Source organism: Pseudophryne corroboree, chromosome 4 (genome assembly GCF_028390025.1).
Source record: "Pseudophryne corroboree isolate aPseCor3 chromosome 4, aPseCor3.hap2, whole genome shotgun sequence".
In the NCBI taxonomy this organism is placed as follows: domain Eukaryota; kingdom Metazoa; phylum Chordata; class Amphibia; order Anura; family Myobatrachidae; genus Pseudophryne; species Pseudophryne corroboree.
In genome coordinates, this window is record NC_086447.1 from 519,503,231 (window position 1) to 519,520,784 (window position 17,554).

Sequence of the window (17,554 nt, forward strand, 5' to 3'; positions counted from 1 at the left end):
GAAGTCTGGTGCAGACACATAGGATTTTTAGTTTCTGACCTGAGATCAAACAATGGTAGGGAATATGAAAACAAGAATGTAGCAGTCTTCCTGAAAAAAAAAATATGGCATTGTGTAAATGCCAGAACAAACTGGCCTACTGTTTGCATTTGTGAGATCAGAGTGCAGCCTTGGATCACCATCGCAATCATCGGATCTGGACACCCAGGTCCAGGAAGACTGTGTCTGACGACGCAGAACCTGGACTCGTCAAGCCTTCAAAACGGGGGTGGGGATAAAGTGTTATGTGAAACAGCACACCACAATAGCTGGAACAAGAATCACAGCACAAGTTTGTTTGGTTGGATATGCCTACAGATGGAAGCATGTCTGAATTAGAGGCTATCACTGTGTATAATCAATCTCAGAATAGGAGTTCTGTGAGAAAAAAAGGAAAGCCACCCAAGAGATATTATGAGGAGCTACCAATATTTGTTTCCTGGATATTTTGGGATTCACAGAAAACATGTCAAGTGATGACTAGCATGAATAAAATTCAACAATAGACAGAAATAAATGGTATCCGTACATACCAACAATATGTGGACTCTTGTTAACAGGCCAAGTTACTTTAAGTCAATTAAAACCAAGTGGCTCTTCTGTAAGGTATCCGGATGATAGGTTAGCACTAATTAGGTCGACAGTTAATAGGTCAACCCCATATTGACAGCATGGTCATTAGGTTGACAGTAAAAGGTTGACCGTGCTTATGTTCAACAGGTTCAAATGATCGACATGACATTGGTTGAAACCTATATGGTCGACAAAACTTTACATGGTTTTTTTTCAATTTCTTTATACTTTATCACCCACGTGGACTATAATTGGGAACAGTAACCTATGCCTCACTGTGCTCGGTACATTTCATGAAGTATGATGAGCGATGTGAGCGAGGGGATGTGGTACACTAACTGGGGTTCCATGTGCTTTGACGCTACAAATTACACACAAAAAAAGCATAAATATATGTCAACCATATAGGGTCGACATAGTGACTGTCGACATAAGTAGGTTTGATCCATACCCAGGATTTAAGCCTGTTATTTTAACCAGTGTTAATATTAAATGCTTTAAATTATTGACCAAGCCCAGTGGCATAACTTCATCCCAGTCGCCCGGAGTCAAGATAGATGTTGGGCGGCGCCCCCCCCCCCCCCCCTTCCCATATATGCATAGTAAAATAAATTACATGCCCATGACATTGCTATGAGTTGTTTCATATGTCTCACACTGCGCGATGTGACGCTATGATTCACACCGTGCACCCCGGGCATTACGTCACACAGTTTGAGCCAAATTCATATTACTCCACACAGAATGACCCAAATTCACATTACGCCACATAGTATGAGCCATATTCACATTATGCCACACAGTATGCGCTGAAATTCACATTATGCCACATAGTATGAGCCATATTCACATTATGCCACACAGTATGAGCCGAAATTCACAGTAAGCCACATGGTATGAGCCAAAATTTACATTAAGCCACACGGTATGAGCAGAAATTCACATTAAGCCACATGGTATGAGCAGAAATTCACATTACGCCACACAATATGAGCTGAAATTCACATTACGCCACACACTATGGGGGTAATTCCAAGTTGATCGCAGCAGGATTTTTTTTTAGCAATTGGGCAAAACCATGTGCACTGCAGGGGAGGCAGATATAACATGTGCAGAGAGAGTTAGATTTGGGTGGGTTATTTTGTTTCTGTGCAGGGTAAATACTGGCTGCTTTATTTTTACACTGCAAATTAGATTGCAGATTGAACACACCCCACCCAAATCTAACTCTCTCTGCACATGTTATATCTGCCTCCCCTGCAGTGCACATGGTTTTGCCCAATTGCTAACAAAAATCCTGCTACGATCAACTTGGAATTATCCTCTATGGGCTGAAATTCACAATACCCACACAGTATGAGCCAAATTCACAATACCCACACAGTATGAGCCAAATTCACAATATGCCACAAAGTATGAGCCGCAATTCACATTACGCCACATGGAATGAGCCATATTCACATTATGCTACATGGAATGAGCTGAAATTCACATTACGCCACATAGTATGGAGCTGAAATTCACAATATGCCACACGGTATGAGCAGAAATTCACATTATGCCACACTGTGTGAGCTGAAATTAACAATATTCCACACAGTATGAGCCAAAATTCACATTACACCACTCAGTATGAGCCAAAATACACATTATGCTGCACAGAATGAGCCAGAATTCACATTATGCCACACAGTATGAGCCATATTCACATTATGCCACACGGCATGAGCCATATTCACATTATGCCACACAGTATAAACCAAATTCACATTACCCCACACAGTATGAGCCAAAATTCACATTACACCACTCAGTATGAGCCAAAATACACATTATGCTGCACAGAATGAGCCAGAATTCACATTATGCCACACAGTATGAGCCATATTCACATTATGCCACACGGCATGAGCCATATTCACATTATGCCACACAGTATAAACCAAATTCACATTACCCCACACAGTATGAGCAGAAATTCACAATATTCCACGCAGTTTTAGCCAAAATTCACATTATGCCACACGTTCTGAGCAGAAATTCACAATATGCCACACGGTATGAGCCATATTCACATTATGCCACGCGGTATGAGCCACAATTCACAATACACCACACAGTATGAGCCGAAATTCACAATATGCCGCTCGGTATGAGCCAAATTCACGTTTTACCATTCACTCAGTGACAGACAGTACTGCTGAACAACTGCTGGCTGATTCATTAAGTCAATGAATTTGAATTTGTCCTCCTCTGCTCCTCCACAGTGGTGTTAGCGTGGCCCATGAGGAGAGAGAGCATGGGCGGATGGGAGGGCACGCGGTGTGACATCATAGTGTCACATCGCGCAGTAAGAGGGGGAGCTGAGAGGTTTACATGCACCCATGATTAACCTAGGCATCTGGCCATCTGGCGGGCAGTAATACAGTACTCACCAGCAGGGCCGGCAACAGAAATCTTGGGTCCCTGTACACACATCTTTTTGGGGACCCCATCCCTTCCTAGTAGATACATTATTATTATTACATTTTATTTATAAGGCGCCACATGTGTTTCGCAGCGCCGTACAAAGGACAGTACAGGGATACAAAACATAGCAATACAGAAAATAAATAACAGAACTAGAGTACAGGTAACATAGAGCACCACACATTCTCAAGACATAATACAGCTAAGATGTAAGTATTGAGGGAGTGATCATCGTACTACTAGAGGCTGGTGGCCATAGATGGAGATGAGCCTTTACTAGCAGGGCAAAGATGGTCAATGGGTAGGGGAGAGCTGCGAGTGAAATGTGTCGAGACGAGGGCTTAGATAACAAGAGGAAAGAGGGTCCTGCTCTGAAGAGCTAAAAATCTAGTGGGGAGGGGCGACAGACAGATGACAAGAGGTGCAGGCAAGCGGGAGTTAGCCTGATGGCAGTATGCAAGCAAAGCTGAGATGTTCACGGCATGAGGCAGGGGGGTGGAGGCGCGGCTTGAGTACTGGGTTATGCATTGGGAGGGTATGCTTTGATGAATAGGTGGGTTTATAGTGCCCGTTTGAAGGTTTGCAAGGTCGGGGAGAGTCTAATGGAGCGGGGGAGTGCGGTTCCACTGAAGGGGTGCAGCACGGGCATAGTCTTGAACACGAGCATGTGACCAGGGCGGTGGAGAGATGACGGTCATTGGTCGACCGTAGGGGGCGGTAGGGAGTATGAAGGGAGAGGAGGACATGTGAATACTATAGCACAGTTCATAATCACACAGACAAACATATGCACGGACATATCTATACACTAACACATAAAGCACATAGTCACACAGACACACATATGCACGGACACATATATACACTGACATACAGCACATAGTCACACATATGCACGGACACATATATACGCTGAAACATACAGCACAGTCACAAATATGCATGGACACATATATACACTGACACATACAGCACATAATCACACGGACACACTGATACAGCACAGTCACACAGACACACATATGCACGGACACATATATACACTGACACATACAGCACAGTCACACAGACACATATATACACTGACACATAAAGAACATAGCCACAAAGACACACATGCACAGAAACATATATACACTGACACATACAGCAGTCACACATATGCACGGACACATATATACACTGAAACATACAGCACAGTCACACATACAGACACATATATACACGGACACATATATACACTGACACATACAGCACAGTCACACATATGCACGGACACATATATACACTGGCACATACAGCACAGTGCCACACATACACACATGCACGGACACATATATACACTGACACATACAGCACAGTCACACATATGCACTGACACATATATACACTGACACATACAGTACATACAACATATATGCAAGGACACATATATACACACACACAGGCACACACAGTAGTAATACCTCCATTTCTTCATCCTGACTGGTCATCGTGGATGGCCCTTTGAAGTAGGGGGAACCGAGGCACATGGCCCCAGAGTGCCCCTTTCTGCTCTGAAAGCAGCTATCTCCTCCTTTTCTGGGAGGTGGAGCTTCTGCCCTGCCGGCTGGGAGGGGAGAGTAGAGCAGCAGGAGCCAGGGCGGAGCTGGCTGAGTGACAGCACAGACACAACGGGAGGAGTAGCAAGGGAGAAATAAGCATTCATATAGCGGCGGCTGCAGCTAATAAGACCTGCGGCCGCCAACAAATGAATGAAGTCTCACGCTTAGTGCTGGCGGGCCAGTGATCTGGGCTGGAAGCTGTCTGAGACAATGGAGCAGAAGTGCCCTCTTCATATCTACTGTGGTACATCCATAGCCCTAGCGCTGCTCTCCTTCCCTCATCCTATAATGGGTAGAGATAAAAGCTCCTGGATGCCAAAACACAGTGCTTAGCATCTCTGTACAGTATTTTCTATTTAAATACAAAGTAGCACGAACAGCTTGTAACATACTCTGCTATAAAGGCTACAGCGGTAGGTGTTATCTTTATAAGTATAATGATGAGAGATAAAAGCTCCTCCCTAAGTTCCTGAATGCCAAAACACAGTGTTTAGCATTTATGTACAGTATTTTCTATCTATCCTATCTAACCCCGCACCCCATGCAAGCTGGGCGGACAATTGGAGGAGACCCAACACACGGTTGCTTGCCATTTCCCTTTGCGGTGTCATATAAACTAATGCCCCAAAAGCCAAGAGTCGCCTCTTTCATGTGGTACCGGTCTCGAGTCTCTGGGACACCCAGAACCAGAGATATCGGTGCACAAAGTGGACCCATTTTCCCAGAGACTATAATGGGCCTGTTAAGTCAGACCCACCGTGGGTTCCGATGCTTGCCATTACCCTTGTGGGGGTCACAGAGTCGGTATCTTCTGGTAGCTATTCATCTCCCCTTCCATGCCAACCCGGTTCTGAGATGATTACACCCACAGAACTGGAGATATTAAACTTTAAGCCCATTTTAATGTAATTTAATAGCTCACATAAACCGAACATCAATGGACTATTGCTTTAACACGTTCGTTTGCGTCTGTATACACTATTTTTATTTATGGATTTCTTTTTTTGGGGTCCTGACAGAGATTTAATATTTTCGACAGCGTCTCTGAACTCACCACCTCCCCCCTCACCCTTCCCCCTCCCGTGAGAGACTGATCTTTTCAGACAAAGAGGCCAGCTTACAGTCAATAAATTGCCAATACAGTATGTAAATGAAGGGCTGATACTGCAGTCGCTTTGGTTGGGGAAAGGACTAGAGAGGGCCAGAGTGAATGTACACTAAACAGTACAGTACTGTGCTACGGAATTGCGTGTCAGACGCCACGACAGTTAGTTATGGAAACAGGTCTTTTCCAGTGTGCATAATTCTACTGAATGTAAGGTTAAAAAAAAAAAAATTTTTGGAAAGTGTCAATAAGAAAACAAAAAACAAAATAGGCATTCGCACTTTGGGAATCAAACCCGGGACTCTGAGCATGGGGTGCGGGACACTTCACCACTTGGCCACGACTCCTGGTGATAGAGACACAAGCTCATGTGTAAATGTAAGCAGTGATCCTTTCCCATGGGTTTTGCTGTACTGGCAACGAGACTTGGACGCTAACATAAAGTACTGTATGCCTAACATCAATGGACTATTGCTTTAACACGTTCGTTTGCATCTGTATACACTATTTTTATTTATTGATTAGTCTGCGGGATTTGGATGCACACATAATCCCAAAGTCAATGGACCATTGCTTTAACACACTCGCTTGCGTCTGTATACACTAATTTTATGGATTGGTTTACTGTTTTTTTTTAAATTGACTCTCTCTGTCTGACCACTGGTCTGTGTGTACAGTATACAGTAACATTACAGTTGTCACTGACCATTTGCCAGAGCTTGTAGATCAATCTGCCGCTATCCGCTCTACAGTACTGGATTAGTGGAGCATTAGCCACCCAGTGGTGAAGATGTGTATTGCATGCTGCGTATGTAGTCATGCCTCAACGCGCCTGTCCGTGAAACAACTGAACAACCTGAACTATCGCTTAGGCGTGACTAATCCTCCTTTTAGGCGGAGAAAAATCAACTATCAGGGAGGCTCCATCTGTACTGTGCCTTGCCCCAGTCGAAAATATTTCAGTGTAGTTAATCCCAAATGTCTGCCTTTCTTTTGGCTTTGTAATGGGCAACTGTTCTGTCTACATTTAATTTGCATATGTTAGCATGCACTAAAATATTAGCAGACTGGCATAAAGGGCCATTTAAAAATATGCGTAGTCCACATAGACTTTTCTAGTAAAAAGTGATGTTTTTCAACTTAATGCAATCCCCATTAGTTATTCAGTTAGGGGAATATAAATCACTTGGTGCCAGTATTAGTAGTATGGGGTATCCAACGCCAATTAGTTAGTTGGTGTCTGGGCCAGGGTAGCACCTTTAATCTAAAACATAGTCACCAATCATAGGCATTTGAAGCAGACGATTCCGGATTCATTTCCAGCAGAAAGGAGAACATTACCCAATTTGAGAGATAGGACACACAATCACTGCTTGCAAGGTGTCCTTGCAGATGAAAACAGGACAGTAGTGAAGGGTTAACAATATCGTCCAGATAGGCGCTGCTGGTCCAGATACAGTTTGAGGTCTGCGATGAAGTGGTGAAGAGTTCAACACATTTCAACGTGGTAGGTCCCGGATCTTCCTCAGGAGCAAGTAACTGGGAACTGACAAGTAGCTGCTTTATGTATCTGGACTAGCAATGCCTATCTAGACTATATTATTAACCCTGGACTGTTAACCCTTGACTGAACGTCAAGCACTAGGTTTGGCAACAATCATATAAAACACACTAAACCTACCATGGAGTGTGCTGGTAACATTAAATATTAATTGTGAGGTGTTTCTCTTCAGCAGGGACTGGGTAATTGATTAAAGATGGGTACTTAAGGAAAACTGTGGCATGGCGCTGTTTAGCATCACTGCAGCAAGGATGTAAGAGGAAACATCTGTAGGCCAAACATTTCTTACTGAGAAACTTAGAAAGAAATATTAAATGAAGTAAACGGTGCTTATATGTCATCCTTATGTTCAGTTATGTGGTGGGGGACAAGATTTGCTTCTGTTTGTCCACATATTTTATCATTGGAAGCCACCAACACTGGTTTTGCCTATTACACTGACCAGAAATAATTTAAACAGGTCCTGGACTACCAATCCAAGGCAACACTGCAAGTGTCCTGAGGCACTCCAGGGTGTCACGGCACACAGTTTGAGAACCACTGGTGTAGAGTGATACATTACTGGTTGGAAACACAGTACTTCGCTCCTGAGGTGAGACACCTGCAGTATTACCTGTATTTACTACTGTTTGAAACCACTACTGCATTAGCTCTGGTTACTGCTGTTAACCCCTGCATTATGGCTGCATTCCTACATATCCTCTTATAGTTACCAATAAAGGACTCACTGTGTGGCCTGTCACTTTCACATCGTTGTACCACTATTGTGACCACCATTCCAATAAGCTACACTACTGTATATAAATAGTTTTCTTTGTGCAATCTGCCTTAATACTGCAGGCTGTTTTACAATATAATAGAAAAGTTACTTAATGTATTTATAAGGTAGGTAACAGTATCTAATTGAGTACTACCACCCAAAGGAAAAAAAACAAAAACTTCACGACATTCAGCAAATGGAGAACATTTTCAGCATACAGTATATTAAAACAAAAACAAAGCATAATGTAATATCTATAAAGCAATGGAAGAAAATATTATTACGGTCATATTTTCATTGTTTGATTTTCTAGTTACCTTTTCGGTTTTTCAGTTTTATGGGAAACAGTTTTCTGCCATGTTTATATATCAGCAGTCTTCCGAGAAGACTAAGTGAATGAACAAAGTATAAATAATGTAATTCTCTTCTGGAGTAGAATGTCTTCTGTTTAGTGCCTGGAGAGAAACAAGAGAAAAAGACACATAATTAAGGTTGTGTAAATGCACATGGAAATGTGACATTTCCTTTGACTAACATCAACAGCACAGAGAATAATAGATTTTTTACTCTGTCAAATAAGATCTCTGTATTGGTCAAAAACACCAGTCTAACGGAACAGGAGAGAAATAAATATTCCCCACCAGCTTGCTTACTGCTCTAAGGGACAAATGTATACATAAGCCAACAGAACTCCAGAAAGATTTTCAAGGAAATAATATTATGGTTTTAATTCATTAAATCACAATGCATATTTAAATTGCATTGCAGCAATTTTTGCCATTAATATGTAATGTACCGTAATAAACGTTGGAAATTCTAGAACACAGGTTGCCAGAGCCTTAAATAATGTTTGCCAAATCAGAATAATATTTTAAGCAGATTACAAAAATGTCAAATATATTTTTAATACAGAATTATTATTTTGTTATGGTGCTTTATTTTTCTGTTTATCCACGTTGAACTCATCTAGATGCCTTTTCTTGTGTTGCTAAAGTATCAAAAATATGCTTGGGTAAAATTGTGAAAATTAAAAATTTTTTTGCTGTAATAAGTTTCTTTTATGGATATAGCAAAAGATAAACAGAAAACAGGATTTTAAATTACCTACCGGTAAATCCTTTTCTCGTAGTCTGTAGAGGATGCTGGGGTCCATTTTAGTACCATGGGGTATAGACTGTTCCGCAGGAGCCTTCGGCACTTTAAGACTTTTCAACAGTGTGAACTGGCTCCTCCCTCTATGCCCCTCCTTCAGACCTCAGTATAGGAACTGTGCCCGAGGAGACAGACAACTTCTAGAGAAGAATTTACATTAAACTAGTGGCGAGATTCACACCATACAAAACATGAAGCCTAACATGGCTTTCAACATAACCCATGCTAACGTGCATGCATAACACAACAGCAACAACTGTGAACATCTTAACACATGAGAACCTGTGTAAAAAGATAAAACGTAATTTTGCAGGAAAAATGAGCACTGGGCGGGAGCTCAGCATCCTCTAAGGACTAAAAGAAAAGGATTTAACGGTAGGTAATTAAAATCCTATTTTCTCTTACGTCCTAGAGGATACTGGGGTCCATTTTAGTACCTTGGGGATGTACCAAAGCTCCCAGTACGGGCGTGAAAGTGCTAATGTTCCTGCAGAACTGAATGACCGACCAAACTGAAGGTCATCAGCAGCCAAGGTGTCAAACCTGTAAAACTTAGCAAACGTGTTTGCCCCTGACCAAGTAGCTGCTCGTTAAATTTGCAATGCCGAGACATCCCGGGCAGCCGCCCAGGAAGAACCCACTTTCCTTGTAGAGTGGGCCTTTACCAAACTTGGTAACGGCAATCCTGCCTTGGAATAAGCGTGTTGAATGGGACCTCTGATCCAGCGCACAATAGTCTGCTTAGAAGCAGGACCCCGAATCTTGTTGGGGTCATAGAGGGCAAACAAAGATTCTGTTTTCCTTATCCGAGCCATTCTTGCGACATAAGTCCTCAACCAGTGGCGTAAGTTTATCCCAGTTGCCCGGAGGCAAGAAAAATATTGGTGCCCCCCCCATATATAATCTGTGAGCCAATAAGATGCCGTTTTGAGATCCGAGTAACACTGAGTAAAACCAAACCCGCTCACCTCTAATTCTAACTATATGAAGCTACTACAAAACCGTTGCAACTAGGCAGATCTATGTAGGGGTCCAACCACACACTACATAGATCTGCTTGCTCAGTCACTCACAATGCTTATGTCTCTGACAATTAATTTGCAAGTGACATATCCAGGATTAGAACCCACAACCTTTTACACTGGTAGCATGCACCTTATTGATGGAGATATCTGCTCTTGCATAGGAAGTATGAGAATTCTAACTATATGAAGTTACGTGTAATTGTCAGAGAAATAACTTCATATAGTGAGAATTCTCATGTTTCCTTTATAGGAGCAAATAGCTTCATCAGTAAGGTGTCTGCTTCCAGTATATCTATAATAAAGAGGGTGTGATTTGTAAGGTGCAGTGACTAGTGTGTAAGTCGGCTACGGAAGAGATACCAGCTGCTGTCAATTAACTTAACTGATTAATGTCGCTGAACACACGGAACAGGAGGAGAGGTGCCCCCCTTCAAAGCAGGAGCCCGGCGGCAGCTGACTCCGTTGCCTCCCAGAGTTCTGCCTCTGTCCTCAACGCTCTGACGACATCCAAGGACTTTGAAACGGCTGAGGTGTCAGAAGCCACTGGCACCACCACAGGTTGGTTGATATGGAAATAAGACACAACCTTTGGAAGAAAATGCCGACGCGTCCGCAGTTCAGCTCTATGTTCATGAAAAATCAAATAAGGAGTCTTGTGTGACAGAGCCCCTAATTCAGACACTCGTCTGCTTGAGGCCAAGGCCAACAGCATGACCACTTTCCAAGTGAGAAACTTCAACTCTACCTCTTGTAGAGGCTCAAACCAGTCCGATTTAAGGAACTGCAACACCACATTAAGATCCCATGGCGCCAGAGGAGGCTCAAAGGGAGGTTGGATGCGCAGAACCCCCTTCACGAACATCTGGACCTCAGGAAGGGAAGCCAACTGTTTCTGAAAGAAAATAGACAAGGCCGAAATTTGGACCTTGATAGATCCTAATCTCAAGTCAGCATCCACACCCGCATGTAGACATAGGAGAAGACGTCCTAATTTAAACTCCACCGCAGGAGACTTCTTGGATTCACACCAAGATACATATTTTCTCCAAATACGATGGTAATGTTTGGACGTTACCCCTTTCCTGGCCTGAATAAGTGTGGGAATTACTTCATTGGGAATACCCTTACGGGCTAGGATCTGGCGCTCAACTCCCATGCCGTCAAACGCAGCCGCGGTAAGTCTTGATAAACAAAACGGCCCCTGCTGAAGCAGGTCGTCGCGAAGAGGAACAGGCTGAGGATCTTCCAGTAATAACTCCTGAAGATCTGGATACCAAGCCCTCCTTGGCCAGTCTGGAGCAATGAGAATTGCGCAAACCCTTGTTCTTCTGATGATCTTGAGTACTTTTAGTATTAGTGGAAGTGGAACAGATAAACCGACTGAAACACCCACTGGGTCACCAGTGCATCCATTGCTATTGCTTGTGGGTCTCTCGACCTGGAACAATATTTCTGAAGCTTCTTGTTGAGACGTGATGCCATCATATCTACTTGAGGAATGCCCCAATGATCTGCTACCTCTGCAAAGACTTCTGGGTGGAGGCCCCATTCTCCTGAATGGAGATCATGTCTGCTGAGGAAGTCTGCTTCCCAGTTGTCCACTCCCGGAATAAAAATTGCAGACAGAGATTTTGCATGTCTTTCTGCCCAGAGGAGTATCTTTGTCACCTCTGCCATTGCCGCTCTGCTTTTTGTTCCACCCTGGTGGTTTATGTAAGCTACTGCCGTTACATTGTCTGACTGGATCTGTATGGGACGACCTTGAAGAAGGTGTGCCGCTTGATGAAAGCTGTTGTACACAGCTCTCAATTCCAGAATGTTTATGTGAAGAAGTACTTCTTGACTTGACCATCAGCCTTGGAAGCTTTCCCCTTGCGTGACTGCTCCCCAACCTCGGAGACTTGCATCTGTGGTCACCAGGATCCAAGTCTGAATCCCGAACCTGCATCCCTCCAGGTGGTGAGAACTTTGAAGCCACCACAAGAGTGAAATACTGACTTTTGTTGACAGGATTATCCTCCGGTGCATGTGTAGGTGCGATCCGGACCACTTGTCCAGTAGGTCCCATTGGAACACCCTGGCGTGGAATCGGCCAAATTGTAGAGCCTCGTAGGCCACTACGATCTTCCCCAGCAGGCGGATGAACTGATGAATCGATACGTGTGCTGGTTTTAAAACTTTTTTGATCATCCTCTGGATCTCCAGAGCCTTTTCCAACGGTAGGAATACTTTCTGTGCTTCCGTGTCCAATATCATTCCCAGAAATGATAACCTCATTGTGGGTCCCAATTGTGATTTTGGAAGGTTTATGATCCGATCGTGCTGTTGAAGCACTGTCAGGGAAAATGCAATGTTCTGCACTAGTTTCTCCCTGGATCTCGCTTTTATGAGGAGATCGTCCAAATATGGGATGACGTTGACTCCTTTCTTGCGAAGAACCATCATCTCCGCCATCACCTTGGTGAATATTCTCGGAGCCGTGGAGAACCCGAAAGGCAATGTTTGGAACTGGTAGTGGCAGTCCTGCACTGCAAACCTCAGGTATGCCTGATGCGGCGGGTAGATGGGAACATGTAAATAAGCATCTTTGATGTCCATCAATACCAGAAATTCCTTTTCCTCCAAGCTAGAGATCGCCACTCTCAGGGATTCCATCTTGAATTTGAACCTTTTCAACTAAAGGTTCAGAGTCTTTAGGTTTAAAATTGGTCTGACCGAGCCACCCGGTTTCGGCACTACAAACAGGCTTGAATAAAAACCCTTCTTCCTGTTGTGACACAGGAACTAAGAAAATTACGTTGTCTTGACAGAATTTCTGTATTGCGTTCAGCACTTTTGCTCTGTCCTGAACAGAAGCTGGTAAGGTTGATCTGAAAAATCGGCATGGAGGAAGGTCCTGAAATTCCAATTTGTTCCCTTGGGATACTATCTGCAATACCCAAAGATCCAGATCTGAGTGAACCCAGACCTGGCTGAAAGACAGTAGACGTGCCCCCACCCGATAGTACTCCCACAGGGGAGCCCCAGCGTCATGCTGAGGTTTTAGCAGAAGTAGCTGTTGACTTCTGCTCCTGCGAGCCTGATGGTGTTGTAGATTTTTAACCTCTTCCTCAACCTCTTCCTGCGAAGAAGGGGGTACCCTTTGCCTTTTTGGACTTGTTGGGCCGAAAGGCATGCATTGTATGAGAATGAAATCCTTTCCTAGGTGGAGCAGCTGCGGAAGGCAGAAATGCTGACTTGCCTGATGTAGTTGTTGAAATCATGGCATCCAGCTCGTCTCCAAAGAGGGCTTCTCCATTGTAAGTTAGCGCCTCAGTATTCTTTTTTGATTCCGCATCAGCATTCCATTGGCGGATCCACAGCGCTCTGTGGGCTGAAATCGCCATAGCGGAGGATATTGAACTCAGCAACCCAATATCCTTCACAGCTTCAACTAAGTAACCTACAGCATCTTTGATATGGCCGAGAGTTAGGACTATTTCATCCCTGTCAACTGTGTCTATGTTAACAAGCAAGTTGTCAGACCATTTTTCCACAGCATTACCTACCCACGCACAAGCAATGGTGGGCCTGAGCACCGTTCCGATAGCCGTATATATAGATTTTAGGGTTGTTTCTAATTTACGGTCAGCTGGATCTTTTAAAGGGCTGAACCAGGGGCAGGCAAAACTATTTTCGTAGACAGCCGAGAAACTGAGATGTCTATCATTGGGGGTGTCTCCCATTTGTGCCTGTCTTCCTCAGGGAAAGGGTACGCTACACGTATCCTTCTGGGAAGGGTAATTTCGTCTCAGGGTTAGCCAAGGATTCTTCAAAGAACGCATTCAAATACTTTGAAGGAGGAAAAGTCACAACCTGCTTTTTAATTAATTTATAATAATACTTTTCCTCTGGGACCAGTGTTGTTTCAGGAAACTCCAACACTTCCTTTATAGCAACTATCATACATTGTATGCTTTTGGCTAATTTGGGGAATACCCCTCTCAAATCCCCAGTGTCGACATCAGAGTCGGAATCTGTGTCTGTGTCCCCTTGCATTATTGGGAACTGGATGGGACCCGAGTGGATGATATGGAGGGGTCAGTAAACAGTGCATTCTCCACAGACTGCCTCCAATATTTAGTCTGTTGTTCAGACTCAGAGAATTTATTTGCAAGCATTGACATATTCCTTTGCAACATTCTCACCCACTCCGGCTCCTTCTGAGAGGAAAGAGCCACCACATTACCCTCTTGTGCATCTAAAATGGGTTCTTCCTGGGAAGAACCCTCCCCAATGTCTGACATGTTACCAGGGCCGAAACTAGGATTTTCAGCACCCGGGGCAAGGCAGTAAGTTAGCGCGCCCCCCCCCCCCCCCCCAAAAAAAAAAAAAAAAAAATTATAATAATAATAATAATAATAATAATAAAAAAAAAAAAAAAAAAAAAAAATAAAAAACTTAAAATAAAATTTATAGTAAATAAATAAGTAAATACAAAAAATTAAAATAGATAAATAAACATGAATAAGATGATAATAAAATTAATAACTAAAAATACAGACTATGCCACACAGTAGTGGACAGAACCTTAATTTCTTAACACTGCACAATAGTACTGCATGATAATTACGAAGTTTTGGGATTGCACACACTGTCTTCAGGAAGCATACGTTTGTGCAATCCCAGAAACGTCATAATTAGCATGAAGTTATATATGTGTATATATATATATATATATATATATATATATATATAAATCACAAAGCTGTGCCCGGCACTCCTGTGTCCCCCAGGGTGTAATGCTGCGGTGCCTTCCCAGTGACGCAAGGTCACAAAACAAAGTAGCAAGAAGACGTGGCGGCACTCAGCAGACTTCTTTCAATCCTTTATTGTGGTCCACAATAAAGGATTGAAAGAAGTCTGCTGAGTGCCGCCACGTCTTCTTGCTACTTTATATATATATATATATATATATATATATATATATATACCACTAAAACAAATGCAGCGTCACTCCAGGGCTTTGAAAAAATCTTTGTGTCTTTATTCCATCACTGTTCCAACGTTTCGGGGTCCGTAACCCCTTTGTCAAGGTGTGTGTAAGTGTAAGTGAAAAACCTCTTACCTTTAAAGCTGTGCTCCACCACGTGTTCGGCAGAGTCCTCCCCGCGCTGCTCATCCGCTCCGGGACCTGAGGGTTTCCGGCGCTGGGCTGGTGACGCCACGTCCGCGCCGTCATTCCGCTTCCGGTCTCCCGTTGCTATGGCATTGCGTCTGGCTCCTGGCTCGGTTGCCTAGGCAACCCTGCCGTTTACCATTGCGCTGTATGCGCCGGGGTCTGTAAGGTGCAAAATAGTGATAGTAGTGACTGTAATTAAATCTCATGTCAGCATGGTTCTGGCACAAGGATTAGCTTAATAAAAGTTAAAACATATATCATGCATATCTTAAATTCTGGACTATGGCATAGCAAACCGTAAGATACACTGTGTCGACTATCTCCACCACCTCTAGTCAGAATAGGGTATTAAACGAAATTAATGCTGAATCGTGGGGGGTCAAGAATGATGGTAGCCCCAACACCCCTTACTCCTAGTCACCCGTGTGTCTATAGATAAAGTAATGCAATTAAATGCAGTAACGAGACGGGAATAGTCCTTGGTTGCACTTGATTCCTCATTTCCCCAGTGTGTTCCAGAGGATCTGGTCGTTAAGGCCAGCATTTAAGGTCGTTAAGGCCACAGCAGCATTTAAGAGTGGGAAATCGGAGCAACCTGTCGCTCAACATTTTGTAGACAAACAGCATCCCCTGAGCTCATTGAAACAGATGGTGATCGACCACGTGCCCAGTAGCTTAAGAGGGGGAGATAGGCATGGCAAGCTGCTGAAGTTGGAGGCGAGATGGATTTTCAAATTAGAGACAATCAGACCGAAGGGCCTTAACGACCAGATCCTCTGGAACACACTGGGGAAATGAGGAATCAAGTGCAACCAAGGACTATTCCCGTCTCGTTACTGCATTTAATTGCATTACTTTATCTATAGACACACGGGTGACTAGGAGTAAGGGGTGTTGGGGCTACCATCATTCTTGACCCCCCACGATTCAGCATTAATTTCGTTTAATACCCTATTCTGACTAGAGGTGGTGGAGATAGTCGACACAGTGTATCTTACGGTTTGCTATGCCATAGTCCAGAATTTAAGATATGCATGATATATGTTTTAACTTTTATTAAGCTAATCCTTGTGCCAGAACCATGCTGACATGAGATTTAATTACAGTCACTACTATCACTATTTTGCACCTTACAGACCCCGGCGCATACAGCGCAATGGTAAACGGCAGGGTTGCCTAGGCAACCGAGCCAGGAGCCAGACGCAATGCCATAGCAACGGGAGACCGGAAGCGGAATGACGGCGCGGACGTGGCGTCACCAGCCCAGCGCCGGAAACCCTCAGGTCCCGGAGCGGATGAGCAGCGCGGGGAGGACTCTGCCGAACACGTGGTGGAGCACAGCTTTAAAGGTAAGAGGTTTTTCACTTACACTTACACACACCTTGACAAAGGGGTTACGGACCCCGAAACGTTGGAACAGTGATGGAATAAAGACACAAAGATTTTTTCAAAGCCCTGGAGTGACGCTGCATTTGTTTTAGTGGTATCTGATCTGGAGCGGAGGGCACCCAGGCAAGTGCGCTTAAGGATCAGGAGTGCCGGGCACCAGAAAGCACATTTATATATATATATATATATATATATATATATATATATATATATATATATATATATATATATATATATAAATAAAAATAAAATTATGAATTAAAAAAATAATAATAAAATATATATAGATATATATATATATATATATATATATATATATATATATATATATATATATAGATATAGATATATATATATATGATAACTACAGTGCATATATAAACCTCGGGCCCCTCCACTCACCACTGCAGATCAATCCAAGCCTCCGTGCAGTGAGTGAGGCCAGTGCCGGGGCTTGCAGCGGGTGCCGGATGTCAGAGGGGCGGCAGGTGACGGTGCGCGCACAGCCGCGTTTCCGTCCCCTGTAAGCAGCGGCCGCCAGCCGGTAAAGATGCGGGCGGGGAGGAGGCACTACTCGGCGGGCGGGTGGCCAGGCAGGCAGAGGGAGACACAGAGACGCAGCCGCGGTGGGTCCATGACGGCACCATTCGCGGCTGCGGGTGGCAATCGCGGGGGGGGGGGGTGAAGGAGCAGCTGTCAGGGAGCCAGAAAGAGTT

The 17,554-nt window shown here is 43.7% G+C and overlaps 1 protein-coding gene across 7 annotated transcripts in view; it reads right to left on the reverse strand.

Moving 5' to 3' along the window:
- TBC1D32 (TBC1 domain family member 32) overlaps window positions 1-17,554 on the reverse strand; it is an 851,129-nt gene that overhangs the window by 697,427 nt on the left and 136,148 nt on the right. For all 7 annotated transcript variants that reach the window (XR_010176059.1, XM_063917235.1, XM_063917238.1 and 4 more), the window contains one exon: window positions 8,429-8,566. Coding sequence is in view for 6 of the 7 variants with exons in the window: in XM_063917235.1 (XP_063773305.1) it covers window positions 8,429-8,566 (138 nt within the window). In the remaining variant the exon portion in view is untranslated. The remainder of the gene's footprint in view (window positions 1-8,428; window positions 8,567-17,554) is intronic.